Raw genomic sequence first — 26,221 nt, forward strand, 5'->3', positions numbered from 1 at the left:
TTGTCTAGGACTGGTGGATCTTGCCCAAGGAAAGGATCTTAGTGATATTCCAAGAATGGGAGCGAGTGATTGAATTGCATGAGGCAGTGATGGATTTGTTGATGCAGAGAATATTCAGTATTAAGAAGTAGATCTGTGTCTGCAAAAGGTAAACCTGTGTCAACACTAAGAACCTTCTCACTTCAAGATTGCAAGCGAGGTGATCCACCACTGTAGGGATGCTTGGATTATCGCTAATTGTATCATATTCTCAAAGCTACAACTGTGGTAATTGAGGCTTTTCCCTAATGCGCTAATCCGCATAGGATTAAACGTGTATTGTCTCTATCACATGGAGTGCTTTTGTTCCCTGGAACAAGATCGTCAAAGCGCTTATCGCATCCATGTGGCAATCCATACAATATCAAGGCAATAACCCTGACCAATGTGGCTTGTGGTAGGAAACCAAAGAAAACGTGTTGTTTTCGGCACCTAGTTTGAAAGTTCTTACCCTTTTCTCTGGAAGAACCTACAAAAATGCATAGCAGAAAAAGCGCTTTGCATTTTCACCCGTGAAATTTCTCTGAGAGAGAAAAAGCCACATTAGTGTCTACACACTTAGGTCTTGCAAACATCTCTCTCTATAAAGCCATCAAATAGAGCCAATGAAGGTATCAATGACAGCACGAATACCAAGGCCTTCGTCCAACCTGGCACTATTCCCTAGCACTAGCCATGGAAACCAAGAGCATAACTACTCTCTTAGCTCTCATTAGAGGCTCTGTCTTTGATTAGAAGCCCGCTATAGTGAAGCAGCCCAGAAAGTGATCACATTTAGCCTTTGATGAAAGATATAATACATGGAAGCCGGGGAGCCGATCAAAGCTGCAATTGTAGTTTGATGAGGAGCCAACAAAGCATGATATTTATATAGCTCTGCTAAGGCAAGCTTAAGGGCCTTATAACAAGGATCCATTCCGAGCGGTCAATCTCGATAGCCAAGGTGGCTATCCAAGGCCTTCCCTCACTCAATAGGCATGTTCTTTGATTGGTCTATCGCTAATTTGAAGATACCCTCCTTCCATCTAGGCTACTTCATGCCACAGAATTTGCTCTATATGTTTTCAAAATGATCTAGAGTATTACGCAGTTTTCTAACTTTCTTCTCATCTACCTTTCTACTATAGATGTTTGGGTTTGAGGTGCCAGGAGTTGTTTTTGAATAGAAGGAGGTTGAGGATTTATGGTGTTAAAAAAATATACAAATAGATAATAAAAATGCGAATAGACGGAATTAAAAATTACTGAAATGATTGTAACACTTATCGCTTTCAATCACAATTTGTAAGAAGTTGTTGTCTTGTTTGAGTGTGGCAAAAATAATAATTCACAAGTGAAAAAAAGAGTCTGTTGAGTACTGTCAAACTGGGTACAAACTCGCCATTAGGAACTCAAGAAACTCTAATGCAAGGAGAAAAAAAAGAAGAGCAAGCCACCGTGATCAGCTATTGAAAACAAGGAGGAAACATTTTCACTTGAGCATGATATATGAGAGTGGGATTAGGGGTTATAAAGGATAAAAATCTCATTGGTGGCTTCCGATCTGAAGGAGAGGTAACTAAGAGAAAGGTGGTTTTCTTCCATTAAGCCTCATTTTTCCATGAATAGAGGTGGTTTTTATTCAAAAGGTGGCATTGGCTCCTTGCCCTTGATCCAATGTTCAATCCTATGGTGTAGAAAATTCACCAAAACCACCCATCCTCTCTCCAAAGGTCTTCATGCCCTTGTCTTCCTTACCCTTTGGATTTTTATAAGCTTCTCCAAGTGCTTGTACCCATAGCTCTGATACCACTATCAGGATCTTTGTATAACTTTAAGACTTTATCCCTCACAACAACGTATCAATAGAACTAAACCTTTAACTTCAAGTACTTGTACTCATAGCTCTAATACCACTATCAGGATCTTTGTACAACTTTAAGACTTAATCCCTCACAACAATGTATCAATAGAACTAAACCTTTAACTTAAAACAAATTGACAAGTTGAAGCATAGCATAAAGATAGAGATCAAAGTAAACATCACCATCGGCAAGTATTGGGTTGAATCTCCCCCTCTCTGTTGTGAAAGTGGCTCCTCCTTCTTTTAGGAGTATTTTAATCATGTATTGGAAAAAATAGCCCAAGGAGCCATTAATAGTGTACCTTTTCCAAAAGTGGGCTTGTTTACACAAAAATAGATGGACTAACCATAAACCTTAGTGTAACCAATAAACTAATGGGTGAATTCAAAAATAATTGCTAGTTCATGTGTACAATGCTAACGTATGTATACAAAATATTGGGACTAGTCCATAGTCCAAAATAATAAAAAAATTATGGTATGAACCAATCAAAATAGATGCTTAATAAATACAGCAATGCAACACATACATTTATTATAAATATCAGGAGACTAACTTTATCATGTATTAATCATCATCCATGGGAGACACTTTAACTATACAATAGTATCAATGGGAGACACACTACAACCATGAAAATACTCGTCGCTTATACACCTACTTACAATAAACAATAATGTTAGTCGACACAAATAATTATGTGATAAACGTAAATATTTAGGCCCAATAATATAATAAGTAAGTACCAATCATGCATATACTACCCATGCAGAATAAGTGTGAATCACCCACATGTGGAATCGTCCATATAGTGTAGGTAGTATAATGGTGTCACAAGTGTTACCGATCGACCATAGAGGTATGTAGCTAAAGAGATGATTACGAGCATGGGTGGCTATGTGTAGCGTGTAGTACTAGCATGCTTGAAGACCATATTCGAGAATCTTAAGAGTTTGAAAATTTTCTTTTCATTCTATTTTTTGGTGTGCCTTAAGCATACAAACTCAAAGGTAGTCAAAGAAAGTGCAACCTACTCTTTAAGCTCTTTCTAATGACATGTCACATGAGGGGGTTTTGATAAAAGCTTAAAAAGCTTCACCATGGTCACCTTTTTACAATCTTGCAAAATGGGAGTTGGGATTTTTCCAAATTCTCTAATATGGTGTTCTTGCCTAAGCAAGTATTTTTCCTACTTCATTTTTTGTGTTGCTGCACTTTGTACGCTAGCCAACTCTCTTCTAATTTTGTCGACATCTTGGGCTAGGGAATTTCCACTAAGCTTTCCTATCTTTATTAGCAGGGATTTCATATTCACGTGATCACAGCCTTTTTTCTTGTGATCACAGCTATTGTTCACAAATCTCAATGTTCACAAAATTCACAGTTCTCAAATCCTAGAGGGTGGGATGACCTGGTAACCCACAATTCGCCCGCCGGGCTACAAGTCTGGACCGCCGGGCCCGCCGGGCGCGCAGAAGCCCGCCGGGCCCGCCTCCCGAACCGGCGGGCTATATTGTAGTATAAAAGGGTGGTCCAGGGGGTCACTGTTCACAGAATCTTCCTTGTACTTGGTGTCAGTGGTGCTAGTGTGATCAATTTGAGGTAATTTTTAAGTTGAAAGTGTTGGTGTCATTTAATTTTTTGCATACGCTTAAGTTTAACGTTGTTTGTGATGCATGTGCATGTGTCGTTAAATGTTAAGAGGCCCGCCCTGCAGATGGCCGAGCGATTGGCTAGGTCTGCTGATGTGCACTCTTAATATTTAACTTATGTAGAAGTTTTCGTTGTGGCACGGTATCTGCAAATGGTCGGTTTACTGACTAGGTTTGCAGTTACCAAGTTACAATGCGGCTTTGTTTTTGTTAAATGCTTTGAGAGCCCGCTGCAGATGGCCGGTTTACTGGCTAGGTCTGCTGATGTGCGCTCGTAGCATTTGACATGTGTGATGCTTTGCTACTTAGTACGGTATCTGCAGATGGTCGGTTTACTGACTAGGTCTGCTGACACCAAGCTATGTGGTGAAGTTTGTTTTTGTTATTTGGTTTGATAGTCATCTGCAGATGGTCGGTATACTGACTAGGTCTGCTGACGATGTGTCAAAGCATTTAACTTGTGCCATAGTTTTCATCTTAATGCGATATCTGCAGATGGTCGGTATACTGACTAGGTCTGCTGACGTCAAGTTAAGTCGTAAACTTGTGTTTTGTGTTTGTTTTTGACGATGAATGTGATTATTTAGTTTGCATGACATGAGTCATAAGTGTGTTGGATGTAGAAATCTCTTAGTTAGCTTACAAATAGCATTTTTTGTGGTTATAAATGTTGCAACTATTTGTCAATTATATTGTGCAGATTGATGGCGACGCTTGCACTTACTCCTGAAATCAAGAAATCAATTCGTATCAAACTCGTTACCTTCATTAGTTGCTTGTCACCTAATCACATCGAGGGTATTGTGTCTGATAGGAATCGATTTGAGCAAATATTAGGTGAGGTTGTCCGCGCAGTGAAAAATATCCATGTGGGTGCTGATGGAGCAGCCATCAAGCATTTTGTTACTAGCATTGTGGGCAACATGCCTAGATGCGCTGTTGACCTAGGTGACGACAGACCAGCGGAAACAAATGAATCCAAGCTAGAGCACTTCCACACAAAATGGAAGGTAGAGAAAGAGAGGTCCAAGCGTGCAAAGGCCATAGACACCCAAGCTATCCTGAGCAAGAGAGCTCGCAAAGAGCTGGACCGGCCTGCTGATGAACAAGAAGATTTATCATCTGGTGCACGTGAGGTCTCTAAAGGCACCCACTTGCAGCGCACAAAGCATAATACTAACTGCAGCATGACAATTGGGTTGCCTGCAGAGGCCATCATCACAGAAAAGAAGATGGGCTCTGGATCGTACGGCGTTGTACATAAATGCCATATTCAAGGTGTCTCCTGGTTTTCTTATTGTGCAAACTTTGGCACAAAATAGGTCCTTGAGACTCGTCTATTATCCTCCAACATTAGCTCACCTAAAAGCCACCACCACAAGACCTAGCTGACTAACACAGAAATCGCTGATTCAATTACCTCAATTGTATCAAAATCTTCCTCCCACGAGTCCTCTGACTCTCTCAGGCCACAAGCAGTTCTACCCTTAAAGAGATATCACACTCTTAGCTCTTTGATGTTACTGCAAACACCTGACACGCAGCTCACTCCCATATCTGACTGTCCTCTCCAAGCTTGCTAAACTGACTCAGTTGATAGAGGCTTCCTCTCCTTTTTGTCAGTTGACACTTCTATACCCACAAGGCACTCAAACTAAACATGGATCCAACCCATTGGACAACTGCCACAGAAACCATTCATGGAGCGATACAAGTCTTTGATTTTTCATGCTCCCGAGCTTATCTGTGCCCTTGTGAATACCATGGCCTTTGCACATGCTGAAGGGATCATCCACAATGATTGCCACCCCTGGAATATAATGATAGATTTCACCAAAGAAGGGGTGCCACGGGTAGGCATCATTGACTGGGTCTTGCATTGAGGGATGGGATTGAGTTCAAACCCACAAATATCGCCAACAAAGCAGAGCACGATCAACGCCCCTGGAGAGCCCCTGAGCTCGCAGATGTAAGGTCCCCGTGTCCATGGAGCAATGCATCAGATGTCTTCTGCTTGGCTTGGGTGATTGAAAAGTTTACATTATTTTGTGCTGAGTTTGCAGAAATGACCAAAGTGCCGTGGGTGGGTAAAACTGCCATCCACACAAATTTGATTAAGGAATGGACGGCTGCCTATATGACGCCATCAAAGGAAGATAGGAAGACCATGGCAGATTTTGAGGAGCAATTGAAGAATTTGGAAGTGTCACCTGCTGCATGCTTACGTCCACTATCTGAGATGACACCACACTTATTTTAAAGCCTCTTGTAAATGATATGTTTTGGTTGGCTATCTATTCCATGACCTGCCTTTAATCGACTGACACTATTTTGGTCCCAATTGTTAAATATTATTTTGATCCCAATTCTCTCTCTCTCTCTCTCTCTCTCTCTCTCTCTCTCTCTCTCTCTCTCTCTCTCTCTCTCTCTCTCTCTCTCTCTCTCTCTCTGAGTATTTGAAAATAACAAGTTTGCAGTAAATAAACATTGATTTTATAAACTTATACCTAACATCTGAAAATAACTTTAAAGCTATTCCTAAATTAACATTGATTCTATAAACTTAAAGTGTATACATACTTTTTCTCAGATGGCTGATAATAATGAAGCCGCAAAGAAGGCATTTGAACGCTTAAAGCAAATCTCGGGCACTGGCACTGTGAATGATGCGGCACGTATTGCCGGACGCACCTCCAAATGGGCACCAGCCCATGGATTACAGTATGCCCAAGTAAATAAGAATGTGTCCAAAGAGATGGTCAAGAGCATCTGGCCTGACGTCTCCAATGATGCCATAAAAAAAGGGCGCTTGAAGCTAACACAATGTAGTGTTCCTTTAATTATCGAGCATGCGGAGCGCATTTTTGTGGATGTCATGGCCCAACCCATGCATCACGGTGACTGTCCCCTCTGGTTTGCTAAAATGCTATATGCACAATTTGTGCAGAATTCAGTTGTAGACTTTAGCTCTCGACCTCCTCATCTACATGTGGAAGACATTCGGAGTGAGTCAATCACTATGCCTCGAGATGAGTTGCAACTGGCCATTCTTGGAGCCTCAATGGAAGTTCATCACACGGTTGATGAGCTTCAAACTCAAATCAACCAAATTAGAGGCACCCAAGGCCCTCAACAGATGGAAGCAGCACCAAAGCGCGGGCAAGCACCTGAAAGTTCAAGCGCTAGAGATATACTAAGAGAGAACAAGCTCTTGAAGAGACGCATAACGCAAATGGAGGAGCAAGGCCATGCAAACTCTCCTATGACGGCATTTGAACACCCGAATAGTTTGGAGCAACCACCTCTACATGGGCACGAAAGTGGCGGACCATGCCCTATTTGTTATAGTTTCTTTCACTCATGGTCTGGCCACTACACTGTCCCATGTGGGCACATGTACCACTTGACCTGTCTTTTGCAACACATGGTCAACAGTACTACGTGTGCTTTGTGCGGCAAAGAATTTCACAAAAATTTGTATATATGTTTTAAATTGGGTGCCGACTATGATCGGTTGACCAATGCACGACACATGGACGAGTTAGAGCCGCATTTAAACTTATCTCTCTCTTAAATGCAACCCTGGAATTTAACAAGATTCGGCAACTTTGTTCAAAAGATTTCCAATGCTCTCTCTCTATCTCTCTCTCTCTCTCTCTCTCTCGCACACACACAAACACATGCACACAGATTACTTTGGAGTGTGTCAAAACTAACATGATTTCGTATTCTAAGTTTAACATGACATGACTAAAAACCATACTCTCTAAATTGACACTAACATGTTTGATATCCAGTTGTTGCAAGACGGATTACTTTGGAGTGTCTCAAAACTAACATGATTTCGTATTCTAAGTTTAACATGACATGACTAAAAACCATACTCTCTAAATTGATCACCAACATGTTTGATATCCAGTTGTTGCAAGACGGATTACATTGGAGTGTGTCAAAACTAACATGATTTCGTATTCTAAGTTTAACATGACATGACTAAAAACCATTCTCTCTAAATTGACACTAACATGTTTGATATCCAGTTGTTGCAAGACGGATTACTTTGGAGTGTCTCAAAACTAACATGATTTCGTATTCTAAGTTTAACATGACATGACTAAAAACCATACTCTCTAAATTGATCACCAACATGTTTGATATCCAGTTGTTGCAAGACGGATTACATTGGAGTGTGTCAAAACTAACATGATTTCGTATTCTAAGTTTAACATGACATGACTAAAAACCATTCTCTCTAAAATGTTCACCAACATGTTTGATATCCAGTTGTTGCAAGATGGATTACATTGGAGTGTGTCAAAACTAACATGATTTCGTATTCTAAGTTTAACATGACATGACTAAAAACCATTCTCTCTAAAATGTTCACCAACATGTTTGATATCCAGTTGTTGCAAGACGGATTACATTGGAGTGTGTCAAAACTAACATGATTACATCAAACGTGAGGAGCGTCTGCGGGTGGCTTTACTAACACCAAAATCGGGTTGCAAGTTTTCTTCTATCTCTTTAATAAAGCACAAGTTATCGCTCGTATGTGGGACATTAGGCTCTACATCTCCATTCTCTTCTGCATCATACTCATCCTGAGTAATGTCATATGTCCACTTAGGCATCTCTTCGTTGTAATCATCTGACTCAATTGACTTCACCAATTTATCATTACAATACATATACACCAACTTCTCAGCTCTATCACTCAATAAACGATTTCTGCTAATAGAATGCACATACTTATAACTGCTCCAATTACGTTCAGAACTAGAATTTAAAGCACATTGCGCAAGCACTCTCACAGCTAAGCGTCGCAAAGTTGGAACACTTCCCCCATTCAACATCCACCATTTCCAAGCAGGCTGTTCCTTAGCAAGCTTTTGCACAAACTCCAAGGCAAATCTACCTTCTTTCAATTTATACTTGGTTAGCTCAATTACCGCTGTTGCTTGCTCATCTGGATCTTCATAAAATCGCTCCACAACATCATAGAAATCATCGATTACCTCCTCATCTAGGGCATTCACGTCCATATGCTAGTATTCTGGGTCAAGACAATATGCAACACTATGCAATGGACTATGTGCTCCTACCCACCGAGCGCTTACATACTTGGCCAAGATATTTCTCCTTGCTCTGGTGAATGGAGGACTCCAATGCTTGACAACAGTTTTAGTGGGCTCCTCTGGGTTTGCGAGGCTTTCTTGAATGGACCACCACGCCATCCAAACCTTCCCGATATTTGGCAATCTAGAATCCAACTGGCGCAAAGCAAGCATAACTGGCATCATAACATGATAACAATCTGCTGCTTCCTCCCATAAACTACGATCCGATATCAAAGATCGCATGTACCTCACCTTTTCTTTAACCTTTTCGGACTGGTCAGTCTCCCACTCAGAGAAGCCAGCACACACAAAGGTTTCCATGACTGCATTCCTATTTCTTAGGAGAGATTGAAGCATATAAAAATTAGTGCAAAATCTGGTTTCACAAGGCAACTTTAGCATAGTTTCCATGCGTTGACGATACATATCTAAAACACGTTGCCGTTTGAGCACAAATTTGACAATCTTACTTGCACTATCGATAATCTCCTTGAACCACTCTGTATCAGCATTTTTGTACCAATAAAATCGAGATTCCAACATACGACCTGCTGCTCGACAATTAGCTGCATTATCCATAATCACTTGAAGCACATTTTCAGACCCAACTTGGTCGATAGCATCACCAATGATATCGGCGATAAATTGACCAGATTTAATTTCCCCGGAGCTATCAACAGCTTTGATAAAGCATTCCCCACGAGGACATACCAACATTACATTTATCAATGGACGTCTTTGGGCATTCGACCAACCATCACTGACAATTGTGCATCCAGACTGATTTGTGGTGTCAATTATGAGTCTTTGAACGCTTTCCCGTGTGTTGTCATAGCACTTGTCAAGTAATTGATTTCGCATGTGGTGATAAGTTGGTGGACAAAACCCAGGTCCATATTCTCCAATCTTCTTCCAAGCCATCTTCCATGAATCTTTCGTGACCATAGACAATGAAGAACCAGTAAAGAAGATCGCTTTCGCTAAAGCAAGTTGAGCATCCTCTAAAGCAGTGGCACGAAAGCTGTCAACTAGATTAGTTTGTCTGGTACGAGACATACCCACCTGAAACTCAGGAGATGCATCCATCGGTATTGAGACATCTGGACCTTGGGTGTCATTTTGGCAAGTAGTATGTGTTGGAGTCACTCCTTGGTTGGAGATCCCTCCACTTGATGCTGCCAAATTCGGCGATTGGTGATTTCTTGCACAGAGATTGGGCCTCTTGTTTTGTGATGCTTGTTTACTTATCAAAGCTCTAAGGCGCTTTGCAGCATCATCAGCTCCTGCACCCTTGCATTTACCTCCGGGATTTTTTGTGCTAGTGCCAAGCAAATGCTCCCTTATTCTGGGAGCACCCCCAGATTTTACCAAGCCACAAAAATTACACTTCCATTCGACAAATCTAGAAAGATTGGAAGCAAATTGCCATTCAGGTCCCGGTGATTTTCCTCCGCTCCTCCTCTTGCCACTTTGAGACGCAACATTCAAAGTTTGTGCTGTCATATCTCGTTGCAAGGAAACTCCACTAGTTTCTAATGGTCTGTTGCTTCGTTGGGTTGATGTGCCGCAATTAGAAGCAACCATTGTAACACCTAAACAACAATCATGCAAGATTTGAGATCCAAAACAGCCTGAGTAAAACTAAAATATGCAATTATAAAGTCTAAAACCCACTTCTTGCCAATGCAACCGAACGTTTGGTGAGATGCATTTGAGGCAATCCATCCCTAAATAGAGATGATGTCCCGAACATCTCACCACCTATATCCTCCTCTAGAGAAGCTCCTACCCAGACCAAATGGCACTCGAGTAGACCACCCAAGAGGAGGTATTGCTAGTCGACCTAAAGAAACCAAACGTTTGGTGAGATGCATTTGAGACAATCCATCCCTAAATAGAGATGATGTCCCGAACATCTCACCACCTATATCCTCCTCTAGAGAAGCTTCTACCCAGACCAAATGGCACTCGAGTAGACCACCCAAGAGGAGGTATTGCTAGTCGACCTAAAGAAACCAAACGTTTGGTGAGATGCATTTGAGGCAATCCATCCCTAGATAGAGATGATGTCCCGAACATCTCACCACCTATACCCTCCTCTAGGGAAGCTCCTACCCAGACCAATTGGCACTCGAGTAGACCACCCAAGAGGAGACATTGCTAGTCCACGTAACAAATACGATAAACCATTTACAATCAAAATCTTATAAAATACAAAATATTATTAACAAGCTTCAAACAAAAATCCAGAATATTTATACTCACCTCTTGTGTCTTTTAGCCTGAGGTGAGCCACCCAAGTGCTTTGGTAAAGCACATTTGGAAGTGAGGGGAAACCCTTTATATACGTCCCTCCAAAACAGCCAAGTTTTTGGCGCAAAAAAAAAAGGCCCCGGGGCCCGCCGGGCTAGATAAGTAACCCGCCGGGCTAAACAGTGGCCCGCCGGGAAAACCGGGATAGCAAGTTTCTCCCGGTTGTGTGAATATCTATGATATTAACAAGTGTGTGAGAGTGTTATTAACTAGTGTTATTACCACTTCGTGGTTAACGTGATCACGTGAATGAAATCCCGGTTTATTAGCATCTTCTTCTTTTGTGCCTGTAATGATTCATTGGCTTCCTAATCCTGCTTGGCCCAGTTCTAGAATTATTCAATCATTTTGTCTTTGGCTGGCATGTCTTCACTGTGTGTTTGCTTGACTTTCCAAAGGGCTTCATTTATTTTTGTTAGCTTCACTTTAAGAAGTGGGGTCAGTGTCACATTCAAGTCTACCATTGTCCTCTGGGGAGACTATCTATATCTTTCTTGGAGTGTTACACTTACTTGCAACTCTTTCTTTAGTGCTATATTGTTTTTTCATCCCCATTCTATTCTTTGAACTCTTGAATCAGCCCTTCTATCTCCTTTACCTACACCTTAAGTGAGGATTCATCATTTACTTTATCTTCATGTTGTGCTTGGTGGTAGCCACACATTGTCCTTGAGCTTGTTCAACTAGTATGCTATGCACGGTTGTGCTTGTCCATATCAGTATTACTTTTCCACTCTTTGTTGGTTCCTACTATGTCACCACCTACTTCCCTTCCGCTTTTAGATTTACAAATTTCATTTTCCAAACTTGTAGCTTGTATTAAATTTTTATTTTGTTTTTGGAGCTCTTCCCTGTGTTGCCTTCTAGTCTAGCATTATTCCTTTCCTACCCTCCTATCAACTTTCCAAATTTTGGTCATGTTTCCACAATCCTCCCTTGTTGTTCTTTCCCACCATCTAGATGTGGGACTATTTGGTCATAGGTGGGTGTGGGACTATTTGGTCATAGGTGGAGGTGGGACTATTTGGTCATAGGTGGGTGTGGGAGCCTCCATGATATCTTGTGTCTTAATATGTGTTGTTCTTGATCACCTGTCCCTTGGCTACTTACAAGTTTGATTAAACATCCAAATCATTTCATGATTACTTCATACAAAATGTTTTCTAGATGATGGCTTCAGCATTTCATTATCTTTCCTTCCACCACCCAATTGGTGCAATAGTGTTAAGTAATACTTGTTGCAAGTTCTTTTGGATGTTGGTTTAAAGGGACCTTTAAAGTTCAGTCCCCATTTTTGGAATGGCTTAAAAGGTAACATTGAATTGTGAAGCATTTTGTCTAAAGCATTTGATTGTCTTGTCCTTTTAGCACATGTCACATTCTTTTGCAAAAGGTATGAGCATCCTTAATTATTGTTGGCCCACCACCATAATCTTCTTTAGACACTTCCTTACCTATGATTTCTTAGAACACTTTTCTACCCGTGATTTCTCCTGAAAAATGTCATATAGGTGTGCTTATAATAACAAAGCTTGATGCTCATGCTTTGGGACATGTCTTCTCAGTATTTGATGAATGGTCATGTTGTAAAGTTGTCCAATTATTACCATGAATAACTTACTTCAAAGGGTCACCTTCTTCCTCTATTCAGTTATCACCATAAAGAACTTACTTTGAAGGATCAGCTTCTTCCTTTGTCCCCTTGACATGTATTCTAGGAAGGATAGGTCAGTTACAACATTTCTTCATCCCAGTGCATTTCACCACCCAACACAAATAGTTGTACACATGGAAAGTTATCTTCCACTCCCACTAGAGCTTATCTGGACTCTAGTCTAGGAAGGAAATTTTCTACGGCATGCTAGTGTTGAAACTAAGATAGGAATAAAATTGAAACAGTTTAGACTAGACCGAAGAGGAGATGTCATGCCTGATGAATTCTTGGGTTTCTATAAAGAAAGAGGCATAAAGCAGCAACTCATCCCACTCCTCACACTCTATAGCATAATTATTTTTTAGAGCACAAGAATCGTGCTATTGTTGAGATGGCAAGGACAGGAATCGTGCTATTGTTGAGATGGCAAGGATAGGAATCATGCTATGGTTGAGATGGCATGATTATTAATGGTAGGAATGTACCTAAGTCCTTTTGGGTTATAACACTTATAAACATGGCTATGTACATTCTTAAAATAAGTGCAACAAAGGCCACCGTGAAAGAGATGACTTTGTTTACAAGCCTACTCAGGTAAGAAACCTTCAACTGTGCACACTTGAAAGTTTTTGGATCTGAATGTTATGTACATGTTCCAAATAATTAGAGAACTAAATTGGATGCCAAAAGCCATAAATGCATCTTCTTAGGTTACAACATGGAGTCAAAAAGGAATATCAGCTCTAAGATCCTCAGGCAAAGAAGATCATAGTGAGCCATGATATGCTATTCCAAAAACAACCATGTCGAATGGAGGAGGAACTTCTTTTTTCCTTATCATGCAATCAGGAAATCACCAAAGCAATACAACCTCCACATGCAACATGGGATTCCTCTTATTATAATGAAGGGTAGCCTGGCCCCATTTCCTATGGACATGGGATTCCTCTTATTATAATGAAGGGTAGCCTGCCCCCATTTCCTATGGACATGGGATTCCTCTTATTATAATGAAGGGTAGCCTGCCCCCATTTCCTATGGACATGGGTTTTTTTGAGGATGAAAACCAAGACCATGAAGTGCTACAAAAAGGTAAGCCATTCCCTAAGGGTGGTACATGTAAATTTTGGATAGAGTAGAACCTCTGCCCATTGAGGATGTGCCTCAAGATGTTTGTAGATCCAGAAGGTTAGAAAAGAAAAATAAGGCTCGGGATAATCTTGTGAATTTTTCTATTATGACAGAGGTACTCAAGATTTTTTAGGATCCTACCACCTTTATTAAAGCACAAAGGGATCACAAGTGGATGATGGTAGTAGCCACGCACAAAGAATATGACACCATCTTGCAAAACCACACTTGGGACCTTATAGATCATCTCGAAGACTTCAATGTGCTTCCTAACATCCTTGTTACCACTGAAGTTCTGAGTGAGCTTAGCCACTTGTACTGCCTTGCTTCTAGGTTCTCTCTCAGGCATGCCCCGCATGTTTTCCGCAATAGATCGTCCGATCGTCCGAGCAAACGCTGCGAGATCACCTAAGTGAGCAGGCATAGCTGGTGGAGGCACTTCTGGGATAGCCTGGCTAATAGGAGTTGGCGTTGGTCTGGGTATATTGGCAAATGACGTAGGATATGATATGTGACTAGGCCTAGCTCCTCTTGGATAAGGGTTATGATAAGGCGGTCGTGGAGCATACGCCATTGGCATACTAAGAGGCATAGGAGCTACATAAGCATGAGTAGCGCTAGGTACATAAGGTCGATAGGCACTAGCACGCACTGTTGTAGGTACTGTTCCACTAGGTAGCGGTGTCGTACTAACTACAGTGGTAACAGGTGCGCCTTTCGTCATGCTCATCATTGGGGTAGGTATTGTGGATTCCCTAATGGAAAGTTGAGCCAAGGTTGGAAAGCTAAAGTTACTGCTCGTGGGCTCAACCTGCATTGAGACTCCAGGCGAAACAACATACGAAGGGTCTATGGGACTCACCGAGGGAGTCTCCAATTGTGATAGGGTTGGTTGTTTGGCCTTGCTTGTATCCAAAAACCTCATAGGACCAGTGGAAACTAGGTTTACTCCCCTATTTTGCCTCTCAATTTGGATAATTCTATGAATAACCTCACATATCATTTGTTGTTGCTCCTCTAGATTAGTGGCGCTAGATGTAGATCGTATGACTTCTAACCAACCTACATGGTATGTGTAACCCGTGTATAGGTCAGTTAGAGTCTCCGTGTGTAGATCATATTCCCAATTTTCATTGAGAAATATCCCATCTAGACTTGGTGTGCCAAACGGTTCTCTTGAAGTGGACGCAATGTCACTTCTTATGGATTGGCTTCTAGGGACTCTACTTTAGGAAGCGCATCGGAAGGTGGTAGCTCAATAGGGCCTTCATTAAACGAAGTGGGTAGAATATCCACATGGACACTCTTTGGGAGGGTAGGGTCCACATGAGATGTGAATGGCGAATCCACTACCCCTCCTTCTTCATTTACTTCGCTTGTCGCATGTTCAGAGCGTGTGGCTCTACTAAAGGTCTCTATTAGACGACTAAACATGCTAGATCCGAGTTGTGGGGCCCAAACTGGCATGTTTTAGCTTGTCTCCTCAGGGTTCTTGGTAGGGTGCCCTTCCATGGCTTTTGAGTCAGAGGACGAGTCACTATCCACTATTCGTGGATCTTGGGTTGCACTCCCTTGGGTTCCAGCCGAAGGCCAAGATGCTAATGTGGAGGGATGGTGTGAGCCTGCGTAGACTAAAATGCTTTCTAGTGGCTCAGACTCCAGCACCCGACCAGAGCGTCAGACTCCAGCACCTGACCAGAGCGTAGATGCATGTGACGTGGGTACCCTACGTGCGTTGGTAACTACCCTTGAAACTCACACAAGTGGTTTCTTAGGTGTTTCGCACCCCGTTTTTACTTGTTTTTAGATTGTTTTTAACTCGTTTTTGACCCCCTTACTTACGGTCGAACTTGGACTAGGGCGTGTGATAGCTCGAAACGAGCGTATCATTTAAAGGGTCCTAGCATGCTTTACAGCACCGTGTTTGCCTATCCAGAGCTCCTGTGGTCCTCAAAACAATCCGTTTCCCTATGGGGGAAGGGGCAAAAGCCTATTTGCTTGTGGAGGAAAGGGTGAGGGCTTTATCCCACATGCTCACTTTACTCCTTGGGGGAGTGGGCTACATATAGGACACAACTTCCCAAAAGCTCTTACTTGAAAGAAAGCCATGGAGGCTCACTCTCTTATATATATATATCAAAAGACCGAGGCCGGGGTCGGGGTCAATTGGGGGTTTTTCTTTTCAAAAATTTTTTCTCCAAATAAAAAATATTTCCTCTCCACACGTTTGGTTTTTTCTTTTAAAAAAATTTAATTTTTTTATTTTTATTTTTTATTTTTTGAAATTAAATTTTTCCTTTTTTTTTCTTTTTTTTGAGATAAGTTTTCTAGGGTTTCTATCTAGGGTTCAGCCTTGGCCGCGGTGCAGTTCACACACAGCACAGGTCTAAGGATTCAGAAATCCCACCTCGCACGCAGGAAACCAGATAACAGAACGCACGCCCACACGCGGAGCGGAAAAATAACAAAAGAAACAGAAATGCAGAAGACAAATTGCAGAAATAGATTGCAAAACACGGAAACACCTCAACAACAAACACACAGTTGCTTTCCTACAGTGTAAATTAAGCTTCACGCAGCAGCCCGAGCTGCAAACTGGAGCTTGGTGCAGGGCAACTCCCCGGCAGCGGTGCCAAAAATGTGCGCTTTTGTCGCACAGGTCATAGCTGGGGACTTGCTGAACACCGTATGCGAGCCACGAATGGCTGCAAGCATACAACCACGAAAGTAAGCTCAAACAGAATGCAAAAGGTGTGTCACTCACCGCTCAACCGCCGCCTTGAAGGATTCCCACGTCGCAGTGAAGAAGGAGCCGTCGTCGTCGCTCTACCGCCTCTCCGTCTCGCCGTGCCGCTACACAATGCTCAATCGCCCTCTCACTCTCTCTCTCTCTCTCTCTCTCTCACGCAGGAGAAGGAAACCAAGGAGATAAGGCAAGAGCACTCTTGTATTCACAACACATGAGAATGAGGATTTTAGGGTTACATTTGACTCTTATAGGTGACTTAGCCATTCACACTTAGGCGCCCATACATGGCCGGCCGATCCTAACCCTTATCCTACTGATATTCAAGGTGTGCCTCTCATCGGCGATCACCCAATCCCTTCATCCTTAACATATGGTGCCGATAAGCCCGGCCCATGACTCAGAATAGTTAAACTAATTACATGACGTAAAACATAGTACGTCTCATTGTCCGTCATAGGCTAACAAATGGAAAAAAAGTAGAGGGACTTGGATGCCATTGGATTCAGAGGAAAAATTTGTGTAGTATGACCTAACAATCAACTTGAGTGATGATGACAATAAGCAACTGAGGACAATTGCCAATCTCATTGTCCGTCATAGGCTAACAAATGGAAAAAAAGTAGAGGGACTTGGATGCCATTGGATTCAGAGGAAAAATTTGTGTAGTATGACCTAACAATCAACTTGAGTGATGATGACAATAAGCAACTGAGGACAATTGCCAATCTGAGCAAAAGCGATGTTAGCTACATAGCTATATGGGTGGTCGATTGGGGACTTGTGAAACCATTGTACTACCTACGATACGTGGGTGACTCCACATGCGGGTGATGTTCACTTATTCTACATGGATAGTATATGCATGATTGGTACTGACTTGTACTATTAGGCCTAACTATTTACATTTTATCGTCACGTGTCTCACAACTAACATTATTGTTTATTGTGAGTAGGTATATGAGCAGCGAGTATTCACATGGTTGTCGTGTATCTCCCATTGACGCTAGCACACAATTGAAGTGTGTCTCCCGTTGTTGATGATGATCTATGCACGGTCGAGTTAGAGGCTCCCGGCATTTATGGTATATGCGTGTGTCACATGACTCTATTTATTGTGAGCAGCACTAGTTGCGTTTGCGTATATAAATGTAAATGATTTCCCAATCGTGAACCAACCTTACATGTCTCATGTAAGGCCTTTCGAAGATCATGTTGTACAACCCTCTTCTTTGAAAATCCATCATTTATAAATATGTGGTGAAAGCTCAATCTTTGCATCTTGGAGGATGCTTAATGGTTTCGTTGTGTTCCTATCTGTAAGCTTAACACGAGGCTTGGCCTATAATAAGTGGTGGACTTCCCTATGCCTTCTAACAATCCTTGGTGATTATGCTGACACCATCACAATCCTTGGTTATTATGTTGACAGTAACACCACCATCCATGACTGCATAGAGTCCATTGTTCTATAATAAGCAATAAGTAAAACAGTATTCATTTTGTTGCCTTCAAAGTAGTATCCTAGCTTATTCATGAGCACTTTTGGCTATCCTTTAGTATTTAGTGTGGCATGGCGTCTCATCCTCGTCCTCTTTAGGTTCAGGCGTGTGGGCTCTTAGGTTCCCAATCATACAGCCAGATAAGTCTCTCCAAAGCTGAGAATTCCCTTATAAAAGATAAACTTATCAGGACTCGGACTTCCAAGGACAATCCCGCGAGCAATAATAATCACTATATATATCCATTTCAAGAGTGCAATGTCGTAAGGTGTTTCATTCACTTTATTTCTCCTTGAATTAAATTTGAGGAGTTTGGTGCGATGTCTGTAAATGATTGCATCATCAAAAAACCATGATTGCATTATCAGAAAATAATTTAAATGTATGACTTAAAGTTGTAAACAGTTTATGGATGATCTATAAAGACCTCATGCAATGCTTTAATGAATATTTTGCTTAATTTTCAGTCATACTTGGTGAGTGATATGACAAATTGCAGATGAACCACATCTTCATGCATTTTGAAATTGTGATGTAATGGGATGATAGGACATTGCTCGAAGGGGAATGGAAAAAAGGGGAGGGGGGACATTCTTGAGAAACTTGTTTTTGTTGACAACGTGGCCCCATCACACATATGTAGATACTTGAACCATACATGTCCTTTGAAACATCACATCTAATTTCCAGTGCAATTTATAATAAGCTGGTTACTTAAAGCAGTGCAATGACAAACCTTCTTAAAATGCATGAAATCTGCAAATTTAGTGCTTTTTCTGTTGAGTTGACAATGCTATAAGCATGTATGAGAAAGCAAAGACTTTTCAGTATGAGAAAGCAAAGACGTTTCATCTACTACATAAATTATGAGGAATGGGAGGAGTTCCAAGTTAGTGCTAGGAAACAACCCTTTTTTTAGATATATTAATTAAACAAGCTCCATCATTTTCCTCGAGGAAGGCTAAATTAATGTTTTTGATATTTATAGGCTCTTGAGTCGTACGTAAGGGAGCTTTTTTGCCCTCCAAAATAGTTAATGGAAGAGAGGAGGGGTGTGTGCGTAAGACGTGTGCGTAAGACGTGGTGGAAAATTAAATGTTTGTTTTTTTCCTGTACTTAGGGAGGAAAATATTATTTTTGAAAATCGCCCCGCAATGCAGTGAGCACGATGCATCCAAATATAAAATTAAACAGTCATGTTGCATTTGTTGCTGTTTAGATTTAAAAAAAAAACAAATAATCAAAAAAAGAAACTGTACTTTCAAGAGTAAACAGAATGACGTGAGTTGTGGCTTTTAAGAATTAATTATTATTTTTTGTTTCAGAGGGGGAGGGTATAAAAGAGTAGGCAGGAGGGAGGGTTTAAGAGAGAGTCAGCGAGACACACACAGGAGACAGAGAGAGAAAGAGAGAGAGAGAGAGAGAGAGATGGCAATGCTTCTTCAGCTGGGCGGCGCCGCCGCCGCCATCGCCATAGCGCTTGCAACCGCCTTATTGCTCCCATTAGCCCACGCTGCCACTCGGAGACCTTCCAACCTCACAGTCTTCAACTACCTCTCTATCCAAGGCCCCAATAGCACCACCGCCTACAACACCGCCCAATGTGGCCAGCCTCTTCTGCCCCAACCCAACTCCTTCGGCCAAACCTTCTGCTTCGACATGCCCTTGTTGGCCCAGCAAGACCTTGCCTCCCAGCCCCTTGGCAAAGTCCAAGGAACCTTTGTCTTCGTCTCTCTAACCGGAGGTACCTTGTTTGTGAGTGAGAGCTTCACCATCAATAACACCATCAACCATGGCACCTTCACCGCTGCTGGCTTGGAGCAGCTCGGCCAACTCAGCTCCAAGCCCATCACTGGTGGCACAGATGACTTTGCCTTGGTCTCTGGCGTTGCCTACACCACCCCCCTTAGCAATGGCACTGATAGCTATGGTAACTACTACTCCTGGTTCAAGTACCACTTCACTTTCCAATAACGTGTGTTTGTGTGCGTGTATTGTACACCAATTCAATTTCCAAATAACGTGTATATGTTCACTTTGGTCTCATTAATGTGCCCAGGCGAACCCTTGTTTGTTGCTAGGTTACTCTTAAGACCCTCTCGCAAGATGAGTTGATTTATACAAGTCCTTCTTGTAGTATTTCTTCTAATGCAAGATGAGATGAATAAACAAGTATTTCTTCTATGAGATGAATAAAACAAGTATTTCTTCTAATGTATGGTGTTCAAGCTTTTAAAAAAGCCCTCATCCTTGGGACATTTCATTTCTTCTTATGTACGATGTTGAAGCTTTAAAAGCACTCATCCTTGTGACATTTCATTTTATTGACACCACATACACACAACGTTAGTTTTTTTCTTCCGAATTCCGAATGGTAGAACCTTGCAGTGGTTTTTTTTCTCCGCCCGCATGCGCATCATGTGTGCCTACCTGAAGGTGGTTTTTCCATGCATGCTCAATCCACATGGGGTGCCAACAGGGGTACTACCAGTTGGGACTTGAACCTAGGACCACACGGTCTTGAATATGTGCACCTAACCCCTGACTACCCATAATGTTGGTTACCCCTTGATGTCATCAAATTGCCCTTGTATATATCTTTTTTTTTGGTAATAATCAAAAAGATTGGTATTGAAATTACATGCCATCACTTCCCTATAGGAAGTCAGTAGATTCTAACCCAACATCACCTCATTTGGGAGAAGCATGGTGGACATTTCCACTGGATTATTTGTGAATCGACTCCGTTTGCCACCCATATAAGTGATTTGTCTCCTTTGAATAAATGACCTAAAAGCATGCCCTTTAAAATTCCCAATCTTCAATAGTCTCTTTGATTTGAAACATGCATTAACTTCCACTTCCCTTTATGTTGTGCTCAATGATTGCTTTTAAGGATATGTACCTTTAATCATAGGAGGAAAATTTTGCGGTTCATTATTATTATTTATTTACAATTGTAATGTAAGTCCAATCACAATTATGTGTAGCTTCCACCTACAATAGAATTGGACCTATGATCAAGCATTATACTATCACTCTCCATTGAAGGAGAAATATTAGAGCATCAAGAAAAATAGATCAAGATAGGCATACATAGTCACAAGGAAGGAAGAGAAGCCATATTAAAGAGCTCAAAATTTTGGATCTTCATTTGTGAAGTTTGCTTTAAGGTTTCTCCATTAGAGAGGCTTGAACAGAGTTTTGTCTAAAAATACCATTATGATTGAAAAGTTCTATGACCACACTCCTTAATCGCTACCTTTAACAAACTTTAAGTCATCATACATAAAAAAAAGATAATACAAGTATTTTAATGTGTAATAATTTTAAAACTTATTTATCTAAAAGGCCATTTTTTAAGGCTACATATCTCATGCATAAAGTATTTCAAAAAGGGTGAGAATGGTCTAGCATGTGTAGAAGCCACAACTTGTGGAAATTTACAATTGGGGATTTTTAAGAAAAGAGCCAAGAAAGAGAGACTATGCTATGGTTGGGTAGTGAATAAAAGAAAGAGACGTCTACAAAGATTTACTTTTTTTCCTAATTAATCTTATATCTACATATTACAATACAAGAAAAAAGGGGCAAAAAGGGCAGTCCAAAAGGGTAGCTAATGTTTTTGCTACCTTTTTAACATGGTGAAAGGGTGGCCAAGTGGTCTATAAGGTGACTAAGAGCAGCCAACATGATAGCCACACTTTTTCTCCTTCACTATAACAGAATGAGGGTGTAGCAACGAAAATAGCAATGTTTTTATAACTAGAAGGGTAGGTAGATGTCAGCCTATTTTTGCTGCTATTTTCGTTGCAACGAGTTCGCTGCTCAGCAGCAAAAATCGCATCGATAGCACCATTCTATAGACTTACTTAGACAAAATTTACAAATAGCATCATTCTATAGACTTACTTAGAGCCTATGTTCCTTCTCATCCAAAGCAATGAGATAAGTATATTTATATTTTGTAGTTCTCATATAATAACACTTCACTCTACCCAAAAAACAGCACCTTTTGAAATCGTTTATGATAAAACTCTTCCCACTCCTATCATTCACTACTACTAACTTTCAAAGCATCCATGAATAAGTTAGGCAAGCTATACAAAAAAAGGCACAAGAAAAACACAAAACAAGAAAACAAAAAGCATAAAAATACGATTCTTCATGTTGGTGATTTTGTTTTGTTGAGAATTGAGAAAAGAAGACTAAAAAATGTTGAAAGGAACCCTGTTATGAAATTAGCTCCTAGATTTTATGGACCATTCAAAGTCATTGTGAAAAGGTTAATGATCTTGCATATAGGCTAGAGCAGCCTTCTCATTGAAGAAGACACGATTCTTTTCATATTAGTTTGTTAAGGTCATTTAGAGGACCAATCCCTCCTCATCCTATTTATGAAGAGCCACCCAAACTAATTGATAATGAAGAACATCTAATACTTGGTGTAATTGTGGATCACGACCAATGCACCACTATATGTGTACTAGCAACACTTACACCAAGTATCTTTTGATCTTTAAGAACCATCCAAAAGAAGATTCCAGATGGATGCCTAAGCGATTCTTTCATAGTTACCTAGATCTCATCTATTCATACAACCAAATAAGCAACTGAGGACAATTGCAATCCGAGCAAGAGAGGGATGCTAGCTACATATCTCTATGATCAATCGGGGATTCTTGTGGCACCATTGTACTACCTACGGTACATGGGTGATTCCACATGTGAGTGATTTTCACTTATTTTGCATGGATAGGATATGCATGATTGGTACTAACTTGATATATTATTGGGCCTATTTATGTTGTCGTAGGATTAATTATGTGTGGCACAACTAAAACTATTGTTTATTGTGAGTAGGTGTATGAGCAACAAGTATTCACATGGTTGTAGTGTATCTCCCATATTGATGCTAGGACATGATTGAAGTGTGTCTCCTGTGGATGATGATCTATGTGTGGTCAAAGTGTGTCTCCTGGCATTTATGGTATATGTGTGTGTCACATGGCCATATCTATTTTGAGTGGTTCATACCACAATTTTGATTATTTAGAATATGATCTTGTGCCCAATATTTCGTATACACGTATTAACATTGTACACATGAGCTAGCCATTATTTTTGGGTTCACTCATTAGTTTATTAGTTGCACTAAGGTTTATGTGGTTAGTCCATCTATTTTCGTGTAAACAAGCCCACTTTTAGAAAAGGTATGCTATTAATGGCTCCTTGGGCTATTTTGCTAATACATGATTAAAATACTCTCATAAGAAAGGAGGAGCCACTTTTGCAGAGGGGAAATGAGCTATTGGTTCAATCAAAATATGTATTAGGCAATAGATCCAAAATTTATCACATTTTGGTCTTCACCTTGATGAATATAATGTTGTCTTATATAGCATAGAGGAAGATGCTTCATCTACATTAGCTTGATGCAACCAAAGTACGTACTAGGCAATAGACTCAAAACTTATCAGATTTTGGTCTTGATGTTATCTTAGATAGCATTTTTGTTTGGTTACTTTCACACTTTCACCCCGAATTTTAAGCCATTTTCTTGATCGTTGTTGCTTTTATTTATTAATATATATTATTATTTCTCTCTCAAAAAAAGTGGTGTATACAAGGGTGCTTGAGGTAGATGCATTCACTAGACATGGTATAGGGCTTATTTCACAAGGATTATCGCTCGTACTTATGGAAAAGGGCTATGCATTCACTAGACATGGCAAAGGGCTTTATTTCAATAGACATGGCAAAGGGCTTATTTCACAAGGATTATCCCTCATACTTATGGAGCAAAACTTTCCCTTCTATATACATGGCAAAGGGTTTATTTCACAAGGATTATCCCCCATACTTATGGAACAAAACTTTCCCTTTTGTATACACCATAGCCAAATTTTGATCAAGCTTTCATTTTCCATGGTTATACACAAAAGATACGACCACCCCCTTGAAGTACACTTCTTCAATCATGAAAAAGTGCACATTGCTCATTTATGCATGACACCACCATTAGCTTGTGATATGATGATGTCAACTTTAAAATGTAATAAAGATGAGAATATAAATGTGCAATTTTGCTTCTTAGAAACACTTAAGAATGCACTAAAGAATGACATACAATCTATCACCCAACCCACCCATTCTCATCAAATTCTCATGTCCCAAGTGTATTACTTAATCTATGCATTATAGATAACATCATCTAGCATCAATCAATGTTGTATCTATGCATTAAAATAAAAGGTGCACCCAAAGCGTATGCCATCTGGGTTGAGTGTAAAGTTTCATGTGCACACATGTCACCAAGTGGTGAGCCCATGCTACATTATTAAAGCTTAGTGCAATGTCATTATATCCATTTCAAGAGTGCAATATCAAAAGGTGTTTCATCCACTTTATTTCTCCTTGAATCAAATTTTAGGAGTTAAATTAGTGCAATGTTTGTAAATGATTGCATTATCAGAAAATCATGTAAAATGTGTGACTTAAAGCTCTAAACAGTTTATGCATGATCTATAAAAACCTCATGCAATGCTTTAATGGATGTTTTGCTTATTTTTCAATCATACTTGGTGAGTGTTATGACAAATCATAGATGAACCGCATCTTCATGCATTTCAAAATTGTGATGTAATGGGATGATAGGACATTGCTTGAAGGAGAATGAAAAAAAGGTGGTGCATTCTTTAAAAACTTACCGTGACAAAGTGGCCACCACCACATATATGTAGATACTTGAACCATACATGTCCTTTGAAACATCACATCTATGTCAAATTTCCAGTGCAATTCATACATAATAAGATTACTTAAAGTATTGCAATGACAAACCTTCTCCAAGTGGGACAATAACTTCAAAGATGGTTGTTAGCATCAACTCATACAAAAGCACGAAATTTGCAATGCTTAGTGATTTTCTGTCGAGGTGACAATGCTATAAGCATCTATGAGAAAGCAAAAACCTTTTACCTACTACTCCAAGCACATAAATTATGAAGAATGGGAGGACTTCCAAGTTAGTGCTTCATAATGACTTGGAAATTTAAACCACCAACCCTTTTATTTATAATAAAAAAGTTCCAGCATTTTGCTTGAGGAAAGCTAAATTAATGTTTTTGATATTTTGAGAAATTTAAATGGTTTACAATTGGTTAGGAGTATCTATGGAATCTTAAGGGGATCCAAAAAAGTTAATAGATAAGCAAGAGAGGTGGAGTGTGTATGCCTGTGCACAACCGAAGTGGTGTGTGAAATTTTATTTTGTACTAGATGGTCGACCCGTGCAAGGCACGTCTCCAACTTGCAAGATTCAAATTCTACCCCAGCTTCCTCAAAGTCTTTCTTGGTCGACTCGTGCTTGCAGAGCATGTCTCCAACTTCCAAGATGCAAATTCTACCCTAACTTCCTATGTCTCCAACTTCCAACATGCAAATTCTACCCTAACTTCCTGACCCGTGGAAAGCATGTCTCCAACTTCCAAGATTCAAATTCTACCCCAACTTCCTTGATGTCTTTTAGAACCTCCAAATTAATTCGTGCCACGTGGCTGATGGATGGGCTAATGTTTTAATAAGGTAGCTAAATAATAATTGAGAGGAATGGAATCTAAATATAATAAATCGATTGCGCTGGCATGCGTCCGCTCAGAAAAGGCTGCAAGTCAATGGTCCTGCAGTCTATATTTTGAATAAAAATTCGCTGTCAATGCAACCGCAACAATACTGAATTGGTTTTCTTATTAAATTTACCCCCAACAAAAATAAATAAATAATGATTTGTTATTTTTGTACTCATCAGGGATGAAAATATTATTTTGAAAATCGCCCAGCGGTTGGACAAATATATAAATATAAATTAAACAAGTGTGCTTTTTTTAACGCGATGGTACAGCCATGTTGCATTTGTTGCTGTTTAGATTTATTTATTTTTTAAAACGAATAATTAAAGAAAGGAACTGAACTTTCAATTAGAAAAGAGGGTACACAGCCAATGATGAGTTGTTGCTGTTTGGAGATATTATTATTTTTTTGTTTGGAGAAAAAAAAAACTTGTACTTGTAATTCAACGGAGGGAATAAAAAATATTAATGGCGGAGGGCGATGTTTTACAGGGAGGGAGGCAGGGGGGGAGGGGGGGAGGCAGGGGCAGGGGCAGGGGCAGGGGGAGGATATAAGAAAGGAGTAGGCAGAGGAGGGGGTAGGGTAAGC

General features: G+C 40.4%; 1 protein-coding gene across 1 annotated transcript; it reads left to right on the plus strand.

Moving 5' to 3' along the window:
- The first annotated feature begins 19,381 nt into the window (after positions 1–19,381).
- LOC147615902 (disease resistance response protein 206-like) lies at positions 19,382–20,082 on the plus strand. The gene has a single exon (XM_086778003.1). It carries the CDS (start codon positions 19,430–19,432, stop codon positions 19,973–19,975), a length of 546 nt encoding a protein of 181 aa, XP_086634129.1. The 5' UTR covers positions 19,382–19,429; the 3' UTR covers positions 19,976–20,082.
- The last annotated feature ends 6,139 nt before the right edge of the window (positions 20,083–26,221 follow it).

Source organism: Cibotium barometz, chromosome 39, assembly GCF_041138505.1.
Source record: "Cibotium barometz isolate CiBa-2024 chromosome 39, ASM4113850v1, whole genome shotgun sequence".
Lineage (NCBI taxonomy): Eukaryota > Viridiplantae > Streptophyta > Polypodiopsida > Cyatheales > Cibotiaceae > Cibotium > Cibotium barometz.